This window comes from Oncorhynchus keta, unplaced genomic scaffold (assembly GCF_023373465.1).
Source record: "Oncorhynchus keta strain PuntledgeMale-10-30-2019 unplaced genomic scaffold, Oket_V2 Un_contig_25373_pilon_pilon, whole genome shotgun sequence".
NCBI lineage: Eukaryota > Metazoa > Chordata > Actinopteri > Salmoniformes > Salmonidae > Oncorhynchus > Oncorhynchus keta.
This window is the reverse complement of record NW_026284408.1, coordinates 31,179-45,506: the sequence shown is the minus strand read 5'-3', so window position 1 is coordinate 45,506 and position 14,328 is coordinate 31,179. Positions and strand designations below refer to the sequence as shown.

At 45.7% G+C, this 14,328-nt stretch overlaps 1 protein-coding gene across 1 annotated transcript; it reads left to right on the top strand.

The window, feature by feature from the left end:
• Positions 1–1,688: 1,688 nt before the first annotated feature.
• Positions 1,689–13,380, top strand: LOC127922343 (FH2 domain-containing protein 1-like; the record flags this gene model as incomplete). Its single annotated transcript, XM_052506070.1, has 4 exons — positions 1,689–1,759; positions 7,247–7,364; positions 7,718–7,882; positions 8,175–13,380. Coding segments are annotated over 4 exons (2,646 nt in total), but the record flags the coding sequence as incomplete, so codon positions are not given.
• Positions 13,381–14,328: the final 948 nt, after the last annotated feature.

The window sequence follows — 14,328 nt, the reverse complement described above, 5'->3', positions numbered from 1 at the left end:
TCATTTACAAAAACAGATTGAATTTTTAAAATTTAACCTTTATTTAACTAAGCAAGTCAGTTAATAACAAATTCTTATTTACAATCACGGCCTACCCCGGACGATACTGGACCAATTGTGCACTGAAGTTTGCCAATGACCATCTGGATGATCCAGAGGAGGAATGGGAGAAGGTCATGTGGTCTGATGAGACAAAAATAGAGCTTTTTGGTCTAAACTCCACTCGCCGTGTTTGGAGGAAGAAGAAGGATGAGTACAACCCCAAGAACACCATTCCAACCGTGAAGCATGGAGGTGGAAACATCATTTTTTGGGGATGCTTTTCTGCAAAGGGACAGGACAACTGCACCGTATTGAGGGGAGGATGGATGGGGCCATGTATCGCGAGACCTTGGCCAACAACCTCCTTCCCTCAGTAAGAGCATTGAAGATGGGCCGTGGCTGGGTCTTCCAGCATGACAACGACCCGAAACACACAGCCAGGGCAACTAAGGAGTGGCTCCGTAAGAAGCATCTCAAGGTCCTGGAGTGGCCTAGCTAGTCTCCAGACCTGAACCCAATATAAAATCTTTGGAGGGAGCTGAAAGTCCGTGTTGCCCAGCAACAGCCCCGAAACCTGAAGGATCTGGAGAAGGTCTCTATGAAGGAGTGGGCCAAAATCCCTCCATAACTCAAAAAACGTTGAGGCCTCGGCGCCATCTTGTTTGGGGCCAACTGCCCATTATGCCAAACCTATGCTCACCAAGTTTAGTCTACGAAGTCTTTTCCGTTTAGGAGAAAAGGCCACGTCGTGATTGGTGATGTTTTGTACATTTGCAATATGATTCCATTCGCACTCTTGTGGGATTTACCGGGACAGCGGAAAAATGACCAAAATTTGAAAATTTTATAAAACGGAAACCGAATGTCCGAGAGACTTCGTTTGATGACTTCCTGGAAGATCCGGCCCTGCTGCACGGCCCGCCGCAGTCCGCAAATTTTTAGAAACGTTAGTAAGGGACTGTACATTTGCAATGTGGACTTTCTCACTAACCATATGGCGAATGTCAAAATGTTCCATTAAGGTATGTTTTACTCAGTGTATGGACACAAAATATCTGACATTGTATTCCCATTTGATAACACATTTAGATGACAACTAAACCAAACATCAGACATTGTTTTTTCATTGGAATTTGCTTTTGCTTTTAGAAGGTTGAAAGCATAGTGACACATTGGGAATTCAACAAACTTCTGGCTGTCTTTTGAGTGGGTCAATAAAGGTTTCTCATTGATCAACGTCTCAACCGAATATTACCAACATTTCCACGTTTAAATGACGTGGTGTGCCCAGTGGGTCAGAATTCAGTAGTTTATTTGAATTAGGTTGTTAGAATTTGAAATGTGTGAATACGTCTTTTTTGACACAGAAAAATGAGAGGCTTTCCACAGATGCCTTTTAGATGTCAGAGAAGTTGTCACCCGTAACTATTCCATGACATCGATGTTTGAGTAAACAGAGACTAAATGAAAGAAATGTTGAATATTGCAGGATGGCAGATGTTAAGGAGTTGAGTTCCACCATCTGTATGTATTTTCAAGCTTTTTTCAAGCTTTCAGATTGGAAATTACAAGCGGGATATGGGTGTACATAAAACATAATAAAGCATTATACAAGGTTAATCATAATTCCTTTTCTATCTACTCAGGAGGCACAGAAGAAGGACGAGAAGCTGCTGAAGTTCCCTGAGAAACTTCAGGACATCCAGAGCGCTTCCAGGTAAATAGTCCTTCATTATGCGGTCTTCATGATGTCAGAAACAAACTGGGAATAAGTCGTTTGAACAGTCCTCCAACTCATAATTTCCTCATAAAGTCAAGACACTCAGGTGTCAAATATGTGCCGCAACTACAACGTCACCTATTCAGGAAATTATTTAGAAGACAGCATTTTCAGCAGTTAAATGCAACAACAATACATTATTTATCAAAATCAATCAAAAAAAGAAACATCCTCTCACTGTCAAGTGCGTTTATTTTCAGCAAACGTAAATATTTGTATGAACATAACAAGATTCAGCAACTGAGACATAAACTGAACAAGTTCCACAGACATGTGAATAACAGAACTGAAATAATGTGTCCTTGAACAAAGGGGAGGGCTCAAAATCAAAGTAAGAGTCAGTTGCTGGTGTGGCCACCGGCTGCATTAAGTACTGCTCCTCATGGACTGCACCAGATTTGACAGTTCTTGCTGTGAGATGTTACCCCACTCTTCCACCAAGGCACCTGCAAGTTCCCGGATATTTCTTGGGAGAATGGCCCTAGCCCTCACCCTCCGATCCAACAGGTCCCAGACGTGCTCAATGGGATTGAGATCCGGGCCCTTCGCTGGCCATGGCAGAACACTGACATTCCTGTCTTGCAGGAAATCAAACACAGAACGAGCAGTATGGCTGGTGGAATTGTCATGCTGGTGGGTCATGTCAGGATGAGCCTGCAGGAAGGGTACCACATGAGGTAGGAGGATGTCTTCCCTGTAACGCACAGCGTTGAGATTGCCTGCAATGACAACACGCTCAGTCCGATGATTCTGTGACACACCACCCCAGACCATGAACAACACTCCACCTCCAAAACAATCCCGCTCCAGATTACAGGCCTCAGTGTAACACTCATTCCTTCGAAGATAAACGCAAATCAGACCATCACCCCTGGTGAGACGAAACCGTGACTCGTCAGTGAAGAGCACTTTTTGCCAGTCCTGTCTGGTCCAGCGACGGTGCTTTTGTGCCCATAGGTGACGTTGTTGCCGGTGATGTCTGGTGAGGACCTGCCTTACAACAAGCCTACAAACCCTCGGTCCAGCCCTTCTCTCACCTGTTGTAAATCGGGCAGTTGTTGTTGCCATCCTGTACCTGTACCGCAGGTGTGATGTTCGGATGTACCGATCCTGTGCAGGTGTTGTTACATGTGGTCTGCCACTGCGAGGACGATCAGCTGTCCGTCTCCCTGTAGCACTGTCTTAGGCGTCTCACAGTACGGACATTACAATGTATTGCCCTGGCCACATCTGCAGTCCTCATGCCTCCTTGCAGCATGCCAAAGGCACGTTCACACAGATGAGCAGGGACATTGGGCATCTTTCTTTTGGTGTTTTTCAGAGTCAGTAGAAAGGCCTTTTTAGTGTCCTAAGTTTTCATAACTGTGACCTTAATTGCCTACCGTCTGTAAGCTGTTAGTGTCTTAATGACTGTTCCACAGGTGCATGTTCATTAATTATTTATAGTTCATTGAACAAGCATGGGAAACAGTGTTTAAACCCTTTACAATGAAGATCTTGTTGAATTTTTTGGATTATGACCAATTATTTTTGAAAGACAGGGTCCTGAAAAAGGGGCATTTATTTTTTTGCTGAATTTATTTATACCGTTTTTGAACACTGTAATTTGATTTTGACCATAATAACTGTAGTTTATGGTTAACATACCTAGTTAGCCAATTTTCATTTTCAATGACTTCAAAGCACGTGAATACATACAACTTAATGCTCAGAGTTTGTAAGTTTTGTGTCAAAACACTCTGACGTCAAGGACACAGCATTTGCACTGCTTTCCTTTGACAGGAGTTTTAGAACTAGTTCACCTAGAAGACGCCCAGTCAATTTCACACCCATTATCTATGAATGCCCTATACTGTATAAGGACTTTTAATGGGCTATTTTCACAATCAATATCACTTACTCAGTTCCTGGAATGCTATGTGTAGCCTATAGGTTCTTGCTTCAGCCACTGTTCTTAGAGAGCATTAGCACGATTATTTCCCTCCATTAGCCCTATCTAATGCTGCCCCACCCACAACATTTCTGCTGCCCCACCCACTAGCTGCAGTCTGGTAACATTTCTGCTGCTCCAGCCACATCCCTTAACTGTTTACCTGCAGAGATCTGGGATCAAAGTAACAAAGCCTACCATCAGTAACACACTACACCGCCAGGGACTCAAATCCTGCAGTGCCAGACGTGTCCCCCTGCTTAAGCCAGTACATGTCCAGACCCGTCTGAAGTTTGCTAGAGAGCATTTGGATTATCCACAAGAAGATTGGGAGAATGTCATATGGTCAGATGAAACCAAAATATAACTTTTTGGTAAAAACTCAACTCGTTGTGTTTGGAGGACAAAGAATGTTGAGTTGCATCCAAAGAACACCATACCTACTGTGAAGCATGGGGGTGGAAACATCATGCTTTGGGGCTGTTTTTCTGCAAAGGGACCAGGATGACTGATCCGTGTAAAGGAAAGAATGAATGGGGCCATGTATCGTGAGATTTTGAGTGAAAACCTCCTTCCATCAGCAAGGGCATTGAAGATGAAACGTGGCTGGGTCTTTCAGCATGACAATGATCCCAAACACACCGCCCGGGCAACGAAGGAGTGGCTTCGTAAGAAGCATTTCAAGGTCCTGGAGTGGCCTAGCCAGTCTCCAGATCTCAACCCCATAGAAAATCTTTTGAGGGAGTTGAAAGTCTGTGTTGCCCAGCAACAGCCCCAAAACATCACTGCTCTAGAGGAGATCTGCATGGAGGAATGGGCCAAAATACCAGCAACAGTGTGTGAAAACCTTGTGAAGACTTACAGAAAACATTTCACCTCTGTCATTGCCAACAAAGGGTATATAACAAAGTATTGAGATAAACTTTTGTTATTGGCCAAATACTTATTTTCCACCATAATTTGCAAATATGGATTGATGGCAGCATTCGCGTGAAACTGAAAGCGCAAACCACTGCTTTTAATCAGGGCAAGGTGTCTGGTAACATGACCGAATACAAACAGTGCAGCTATTCCCTCCGCAAGGCTATCAAACAAGCTAAGCGTCAGTACAGAGACAAAGTAGAATCTCAATTCAACGGCTCAGACACAAGAGGCATGTGGCAGGGTCTACAGTCAATCACGGACTACAGGAAGAAATCCAGCCCATTCACGGACCAGGATGTCTTGCTCCCAGGCAGACTAAATAACTTTTTTTGCCCGCTTTGAGGACAATACAGTGCAACTGACACGGCCTGCAACGAAAACATGTGGTCTCTCCTTCACTGCAGCCGAGGTGAGTAAGACATTTAAACGTGTTAACCCTCGCAAGGCTGCAGGCCCAGACGGCATCCCCAGCCGCGCCGTCAGAGCATGCGCAGACCAGCTGGCCGGTGTGTTTACGGACATATTCAATCAATCCCTATACCAGTCTGCTGTTCCCACATGCTTCAAGAGGGCCACCATTGTTCCTGTTCCCAAGAAAGCTAAGGTAACTGAGCTAAACGACTACCGCCCGTAGCACTCACTTCCATCATCATGAAGTGCTTTGAGAGACTAGTCAAGGACCATATCACCTCCACCCTACCTGACACCCTAGACCCACTCCAATTTGCTTACCGTCCAAATAGGTCCACAGACGATGCAATCTCAACCACACTGCACACTGCCCTAACCCATCTGGACAAGAGGAATACCTATGTGAGAATGCTGTTCATCGACTACAGCTCGGCATTCAACACCATAGTACCCTCCAAGCTCATCATCAAGCTCGAGACCCTGGGTCTCGACCCCGCCCTGTGCAACTGGGTACTGGACTTCCTGACGGGCCGCCCCCAGGTGGTGAGGGTAGGTAACAACATCTCCTCCCCTCTGATCCTCAACACTGGGGCCCCACAAGGGTGCGTTCTGAGCCCTCTCCTGTACTCCCTGTTCACCCACGACTGCGTGGCCATGCACGCCTCCAACTCAATCATCAAGTTTGCGGACGACACAACAGTGGTAGGCTTGATTACCAACAACGACGAGACGGCCTACAGGGAGGAGGTGAGGGCCCTCGGAGTGTGGTGTCAGGAAAATAACCTCACACTCAACGTCAACAAAACTAAGGAGATGATTGTGGACTTCAGGAAACAGCAGAGGGAACACCCCTATCCACATCGATGGAACAGTAGTGGAGAGGGTAGAAAGTTTTAAGTTCCTCGGCATACACATCACAGACAAACTGAATTGGTCCACTCACACAGACAGCATCGTGAAGAAGGCGCAGCAGCACCTCTTCAACCTCAGGAGGCTGAAGAAATTCGGCTTGTCACCAAAAGCACTCACAAACTTCTACAGATGCACAATCGAGAGCATCCTGGCGGGCTGTATCACCGCCTGGTACGGCAACTGCTCCGCCTCAACCGTAAGGCTCTCCAGAGGGTAGTGAGGTCTGCACAACGCATCACCGGGGCAAACTACCTGCCCTCCAGGACACCTACACCACCCGATGTTACAGGAAGGCCATAAAGATCATCAAGGACATCAACCACCCGAGCCACTGCCTGTTCACCCCGCTATCATCCAGAAGGCGAGGTCAGTACAGGTGCATCAAAGCTGGGACCGAGAGACTGAAAAACAGCTTCTATCTCAAGGCCATCAGACTGTTAAACAGCCACCACTAACATTGAGTGGCCGCTGCCAACACACTGACACTGACTCAACTCCAGCCACTTTAATAATGGGAATTGATGGGAATGATGTAAATATATCACTAGCCACTTTAAACAATGCTACCTTATATAATGTTACTTACCCTACATTATTCATCTCATATGCATACGTATATACTGTACTCTATATCATCGACTGCATCCTTATGTTATACATGTATCACTAGCCACTTTAACTATGCCACTTTGTTTACATACTCATCTTATATGTATATACTGTACTTGATACCATCTACTGTATCTTGCCTATGCTGCTCTGTACCATCACTCATTCATATATCCTTATGTACATATTCTTTATCCCCTTACACTGTGTATAAGACAGTAGTTTAGGAATTGTTAGTTAGATTACTTGTTGGTTATTACTGCATTGTCGGAACTAGAAGCACAAGCATTTCGCTACACTCGCATTAACATCTGCTAACCATGTGTATGTGACAAATAAATTTGATTTGAAATAAATTCATTAAAAATCCTACAATGTGATTTTCTGGATTTTTTTTCTCATTTTGTCTGACATAGTTGAAGTGTACCTATGATGAAAATTACAGGCCTCTCTCATCTTTTTAAGTGGGAGAACTTGCACAATTGGTGGCTGACTAAATACTTTTTTGCCCCACTGTGTGTGTGTGTGTGTGTGTATATATATATAAACACACATCCCTGATGTTGCCAGTGCCACGCTCTACCAACTGAGCGACACAATGTATTTTAACACTTTGGATGATTTGCATATCCCCGCAGAATATCAGTGGAAAACATTGAGTTGGAGTTCTCGTCTCTCTACGTCAGGACCAGATCCCTGGAGGAGAAGGTCCAGAGTGACCCAGAGCTCCTGGAGCAGCTGAACCCCTTCCTGCAGGTGGCAGCACATTTAGTCAGAATCTAATTTAGGAATTCCGCCCTCATGCACTGATTACGGTGCATGAGGGTGGCACACAGTGAAGGCATCCTTAGCCAGTTGTGGTATATAAGGGGATCCTAGGGTGACTGTAACAAAGAAATGTATATCAGATAACTTACCACTATGGTCTCAATTGGAAGAACACCCTATAAGCATAAGAAAATATTGGCCAATATGGGCCAATATCCTAAATCCCTGATATACGGTATCACCAAGCCCCCTGTTTTTGGTATATTTTGATGGTAATAATATGTTATAATTCTTTTATATCTTATCTGTGTCTGTCATCCATTGTTTGCCATCCCCAACAGTGCTCCACAAGGACACTCCAGGACCTGAAGAGGTGTAGGCTGGACCTGCGGAAGGAGGGTAAATCGCTTATTGACTTCTTCTGTGAAGACAAGGACACCTTCATGCTGGATGAGTGCTTCCGCATCTTCCAGGACTTCTGTCTCAAGTTCAAAAAGGCTGTCAAGGTGAGGTCTTTTCTTGAAATATTTCAATTTAAAATCTTAAGTCTCTACTAAGTAGTTTCAGATAAGTAATGTAACTCACATTCTCTATCTAACCTACAAATGCACACTCACATTAACCTGCACTGCATTTCCTGAAGTAACAAAACTAATAAACTCTTCAAAAGGACATACTGATGTAGATGTATGAAAACATATAACAAAATGTGGAAAAAGTCAAGGGGTCTGAATACTTTCCAAAGACACTGTACACAATATGTTATTTATTAGCCCCTCCTTTCGCTGTCTCCGTCAGGATAACCGGGAGCGGGAGCATAAAGAGGCGGCCAGGCAGCGGCGTCTCAGAGAGCTGGAGGAGAAGCGCTTTGCCTGGATTGCCGATCAGCAGCAGGCTGCTGGCGCAGGTAATGGCGGCTTCGGCCGTAGCAGCAGCGAGAATGACATGGATATGCTCACCAAGGAGGGCCTCCTGGACTTCCTCCAGCAGCGTCCCGCCAGCCCCCACAGCCCCCTGGGTCGTTCAGCCAGCGCCCGTCGCCACCGCCGCACCGTGGCCGCCATGGCCGACCGCGAGCTTAACGAATACCTGGAGCTGTTCGGCAGTGAAACGGCACTACCAGCTGACTATGCCAACAAGTTCAACAGCTTGCCGCGCTCCGGCCGCACCCTCCATCGGAGAACCGCCCCCTGTCTTGTGTCCCAGGATGACAACCACAAGCTGGGGAATGGGCAGCAGGTGCTGGCCACGTCACACCGGGCTGAGACGGAGCCCATCAGCCCCTTGGCCATGTACTCTTTCACAGGCTTTAATGCCAACGAGGAACCGTATAACAAAAATAACAATTACACGACCGTATCCGAGGGGAGCTATCTGCCTCGCTCATGTCAGAACCGCAACGTCTTTCAGAAGACGCCCAACCCCAGAGCGAGCGTCACGGCACACATGAACGTCAGCGTGGAGAGGCACACTCTAGTCCTGGGAATTCAACAGTTTGACCTCCCCAGTCCGAACAATAACACAAATCAAATGCACTTCGTTGACCACAAAGACTTGGTGGTAACGGACTTGGAAATGAAGACGGAATCTCCAAAGACACTCATTTTGGATACCCCTCCTCCTTGTCCAAAGAGTTTGGAAAGAGGACCAGAGCCCGTGGCGTGGGAAGGTAAAATGCCGTCCTCTCAGTTTGTGGTTGGTTCACTTCAGAAGGAGGAAGAGGAGGAAAGCAGCACCGTCTCCTCAACCACCTGTGATATGCCCCTCCCTCTTGACCCCTCCGTATCCAATAAGAAACCGGTGTTCTACATCTTAGACTGCACAGAAACGGACTGCTCCGTAGCGCTTGACTACTCTGAGATCGAAAGCTCGCCTCTAATGAGTGAAGGATTGGTCCCCGATGTAAAAAACACTGACTGCAACAACATCCAGGGGAACCTTCGAGACCCCAGCTCACTATCCTCCAACTCCAACTTTGATTCCACATCCAAAAATGATCAGTCCGTCTCTGCCTCCACAAATGAGCTGTCGGTGTCAAAGTCCACAGACGAACGTGCCCCATCCGTTGGCTCACTCGTCACCACGGAAGAGGGGGACACAGATAGCTGGGACACGGAAGAGGCTAGGCAGGTGGGCGAGAAAGCTGTACAGACATATAGCCAAAAACCAACACACGCCAAGACCAAGAATGTGTCAAAAGTTTCCAAAAACAGCAAAGTGGGTTGCGGCGTCAGGATATTGACCACCACTGAGAACCAGGGCATGCGGAAGGTGGTGCCCATCACCAAGCTAAGCCGGACTGGCCGTAATGCCAAGCGGGTGGAGAGACCCGCCGGAGGCCATGAGGGTGCCAGGCAGCCGCTCATCGACAAGAGCACCCCAGCCAGGGAGAGGGGTGAGAAGACCGGTTGGCCCGCCCGCCACTCCAGCTTGCCCCCAGAGACCAAATCCCAGGGGAACTCTGGCCTCTCTGGCTGGGCACGTGACCTCACCCTGCGAAAGCCCTCCTTCCGCAAGCCCAGCGCCAAGCCGCTGAGGAACCTGCCCAAGGCACCGCCGGAGGAGAAGATGTGCCGCTCCACCATGAGAGCCCTGGCTGCTCAGGCCCAAGGTCAGGTTAGGACACCCTCTGAGGCTAGCGCTCCCGAGACACCTATTCACAGCTCCAAAACCCCATCAGCCACCCTGCCTGGCTGGGCACGCAACACTGTGGCCTCCTCCTCTCGGACCACCAAGAAGGAACTCGCTCCAACCCTCTCCAACCCCCTGACCCCCTCCAGGAGCCCCTCTCTCCTGTCCCGGAGCAGCTCCCAGAGTCAAGCACCCGCTCAGCCGCAAGCCGCTGCCACAACCACACCTCCTGCCAAAGGGGGGCAGCATTCACCCCGGGGGGAGGAGAAGGAAAAGGCCCAAGAGGGTGGTCTGCAGAGGGTGCAGAGCGTCAGGGAATCAAGCCGGGCGAGCACTCAGCGTAGCGACGCCCCCCCATCGCCGCCCACCCGTGAGCGCTCACGCAAGAGCAGCAGCTTCTCCGAAAAATCTGTCCAATCCACTACGTCATGTAGGACCATCAAGCCCACCTGGAAGTAGAACTCAAATATGGTGGAACTTGATTGGAGCAAGAGAGGAAGAAATGGTTTTCCCCACATACTGTAGACTGACATTTTGTGTCCTCTTTCATTAGCTACTCTAAGACATCCCACCTCATCCATATCAAGTCATTATACAGGGCTCCGTCAACACGTATTGTATGAACTGCAAAAATATATAATGCACTGTATAAGATTATTTCTTCATGAGCCCCCGTTTGTATTTGAGCATTCTTCACGGGGAGACAGAACTGACAAATGGCAAAATCCCCCCTTTTTTTTTCTTTGCCTGCGTTGTGGTCTTAAACTCTATTTAATAAGGTATAATAACATGTCAAAAAAGAAAAAAAATATTATGCTTTTTTTTACAACCCATTTTAAGATGGTGTTTACATGGTATTTACTTAAAAACGATGTGGTAGTAACAATGGATATTTTCTGGTACTCACCTCAAAGAATACAACACTATTGGTAATTTACTGTTACCAAATGGCACATAGCGACACGTGTGTCAACACATCTCGTGTGATTACTATGCAATTATTAGATAATTACCATTTAAACAAGTACTTTCTAGGTAACTACCTGGTAAACAATGACTGTAAAATGAAGTGTTACTGAAAACCCACTACTGAACATGCTTGAATGTTGCTAATTAGCTTTGACAATTTGGGCACTGTGTTAGTGTCTTCATTCAGGGTATGAGCTTTGTAAGACGCTGCCTTGCTGCTGTTGTGATTGTGACTTTCCGTGGTTCTCTACTTTCCTTTGCACAGCCGTACTATACAGTAGCCTGGAGTCCACACTGAATATTGCTCTGTTTTTCACTTTACTGATGTAGTCTGAGTCTGATCCAATAGGGTTCATTTGGAATTGGCAAAAAAAAGAGCTGGTCCAATCAGTGTCTTCTCAGATACTATGTGCGGGACAATAATGAAAATAACTATTCAGGGCCTTATTCACTAGAAACCAAACGGGGGGGGCAGAATAAGAAACAAAGAAATATCTGTTTTCGTTTTCCGTTTGCACTAAAGAATATGACCCTGGCTCAGTGTCATTGTACTTCTCAGCAGCTGGACACTGAGTTCCTTTCCCGCTCCACTGAAGTTATACCGCGGTTATACTTGACATTGCAAAAATAGTATATAGTAAAAAAAATCCAAAATAAAAGGCCACAGAAGAAATGCCCATAGGCCCCATTTAATCCAACCGGGTATCCGGGGTTAAGATAAATAGACATTGTTGTTGATGTGCTGCATCGTGTTGGACAAAATTATATGTGTAGTCAGACATTAGGAAACTGAACTATATTTGAATTCTAATGTCAAGGAAGTTGAAGAATTTTGTTTTTCAATTGTTTTGGATATTTGGTTGTGTGTTTGATTGAATCAGGTATCCTATTGTGTACTGAGTCAAGTACATTAACTATTACTATTAGCAAGTACAGAACGTTATTGAGTCATTATCCTCTGTTTATGATACTCCAGTTAGTCCTTTTGTATGATTCCACTGTAAAGTTTTACCTTTACCTCTTAGAATACAGTACATGCCAAGGGTGTACTTTGTCATGCAATGCATTTTCATGTACTTGTGGTACTTTTGACATTTGTATGTATATATCAATAACGAGCAATGTTTCTAAATGCTCTTGATAAAACGCCTCCATTCAAGCATGGAGTAGAAGTGCACACAAAGGAAATATTTTTCCTGCTTTATGCTATAGCTAGACCAACACTAATGCTATGAAAAACAACATTGAACATGTAGCTCTTCAGACTGAAGTAACACCCAACATGGTGTTGTTATTCTCTGCGTTTTGTCACAATAATCGTCTTTGTAATCCTCAACTTTTTTACTGTGAATGTTGTCATCTCCTGATTTTTGTATTTACTTGACATTGTGTAATTGTGTTCCTTGACCGCCATCGGTCGTGATCAAAGTAATACTGTAGATTCTTCAGCCCTGCAATTGCTCCTCACTACACTGGTCCCAGATCAGTTTGTGCTGTCTTGTTGACTCCTATGGTCATTGGCAAGCCAGCACAAACAGATCTGGAACAAGGCCAGCTTGTCACACCAGTTGCCTTTCAAACAGCAGTGTGCCATTTGACATAAACAACAACAACTAGAGTGCATTAACTTGAAGCTTGATGTTGCCGTCCCATAATCAGTGTCTCCTAAATTGTAAATAAGAGTAGAAATCCTCCCTACCTTCCATTGCACCTACCAAAATAGCTATTAGACTGGATACTACAAATCACGGGCTTAGCCAATTAGCTGTCCACTCTGTGTACATAGTGTAAAGACATACTATTTTTGATTGATATACGTAGAGCTCGCAATATGTTTACACGTAGCAAACTGTATATGGAGGCTTGGAAGTAGTGAAGGTGAAAGGATTCTGTTGACAAGTGGAAATGGTTAACCAGACTTTTTCCTTTCTTGAAATTGTCACAATGAACAGCATCGTTGTTCACAGACCATACATTGAGGCACTCAATTCAACTTGTCTTGAATCAACCATGTCAATCGACTGTACTCTACGTCTGAGGATATCTCAAGCATCTCTATACAGTTGTTGTACCATGTCTGTCTGCAATATTGAAAACCCACAACTGAAAATGTTTGAATGCTGCTAATTAGCTTTGACAATTTGAGGACTGTGTTAGTGTCTTCATTAGGGTATGAGCTTTGTAAGACGCTGCCTTTCTTCTGTTGTGATTGTTGTACCATTTCTGTCTGCAACTCTCAGAGTAGGCTTAAGAGAGCCCATTTTAAATTGATCCTACAGGCCACAACCCTGCAGTAGGCCATGATATGTGTATCTCCCTGCTCTCTGCAATGCAAATGAAGCGAGGCAGCGAATGTCACAAAAGACCCAGAGGCCATACGTCAGCCCAGATGGTCTGTCTCTCAAATGGCACTTATTCCCTATATAGTGCACTGCCTTTGACCAGGGCCCATAGGGCTCTGATCAAAAGTAGTGTACTATATAGGAATAGGGTGCCATTTGGGACGCCGGCCTACGACATGGCTAATGACTAAAGAGCGAGACACAATGCTCCTCTCTCTCCCTCTCTTTTCCCACCTACAGTCACAGTCAAACTGTATGATGATAGATCTCTTGTCCACCAGACTTAACACAATGTCCAGTCTTTTACAAGGATGGTCTTTTACAAGAGCGGCCTCCCACATCTTATCGCACAATGCCTCCTGCTTTTGGGCTCATTTTAAGAGGGGCATGTCGACAATGGGTGGTCTTGCGTCAGAGCCACTAAATACGGTGGGACTTCAATACGGAATGTCTACCCTTGCATCCACCCACCACTCTGCCGCCACTTCCTTGTTATGTGATGGTAACCATGACATCCTGGTCCAGCAGCTCAGTCAGGACGCTGTGGGACTGAAAACTAGAAGTGGTCCATCTGAATAATAGCCTTAGCCTTTCTAAACTTAGGCCCGACTCCTAATCATGACAGAGCAGGCGCCTGACAACCCAAAACGGTGTTGAAACATTTGTCCAATGTTGCCCAACCCAAACCGAATGGTGGCGATTAAGATTTTCCCATTGATTGATTGATGTTGGTGGTTTTTCAAGCCAACTCGAGAAGTTGCACGCACACAATACAGTGACTTCATCCACAGTAGGCTACAGTTCATGTTCACCTTCAAATGTTGACCTTAAATCACAGTGTGAGCTATTGGCATGGATTCCTAGGTGATGGTGCTTGTGTGTTGGAACTGAAAGCAAGGACGAATGTTTTCTAGCCTGATCCCAGATCTGTTTGTGCTTCATAGACAAAAATATGATTGTTGTCATGGCCTGAGAACACAAACCATTCCGGGACCAGGCTTGGTGTTTTT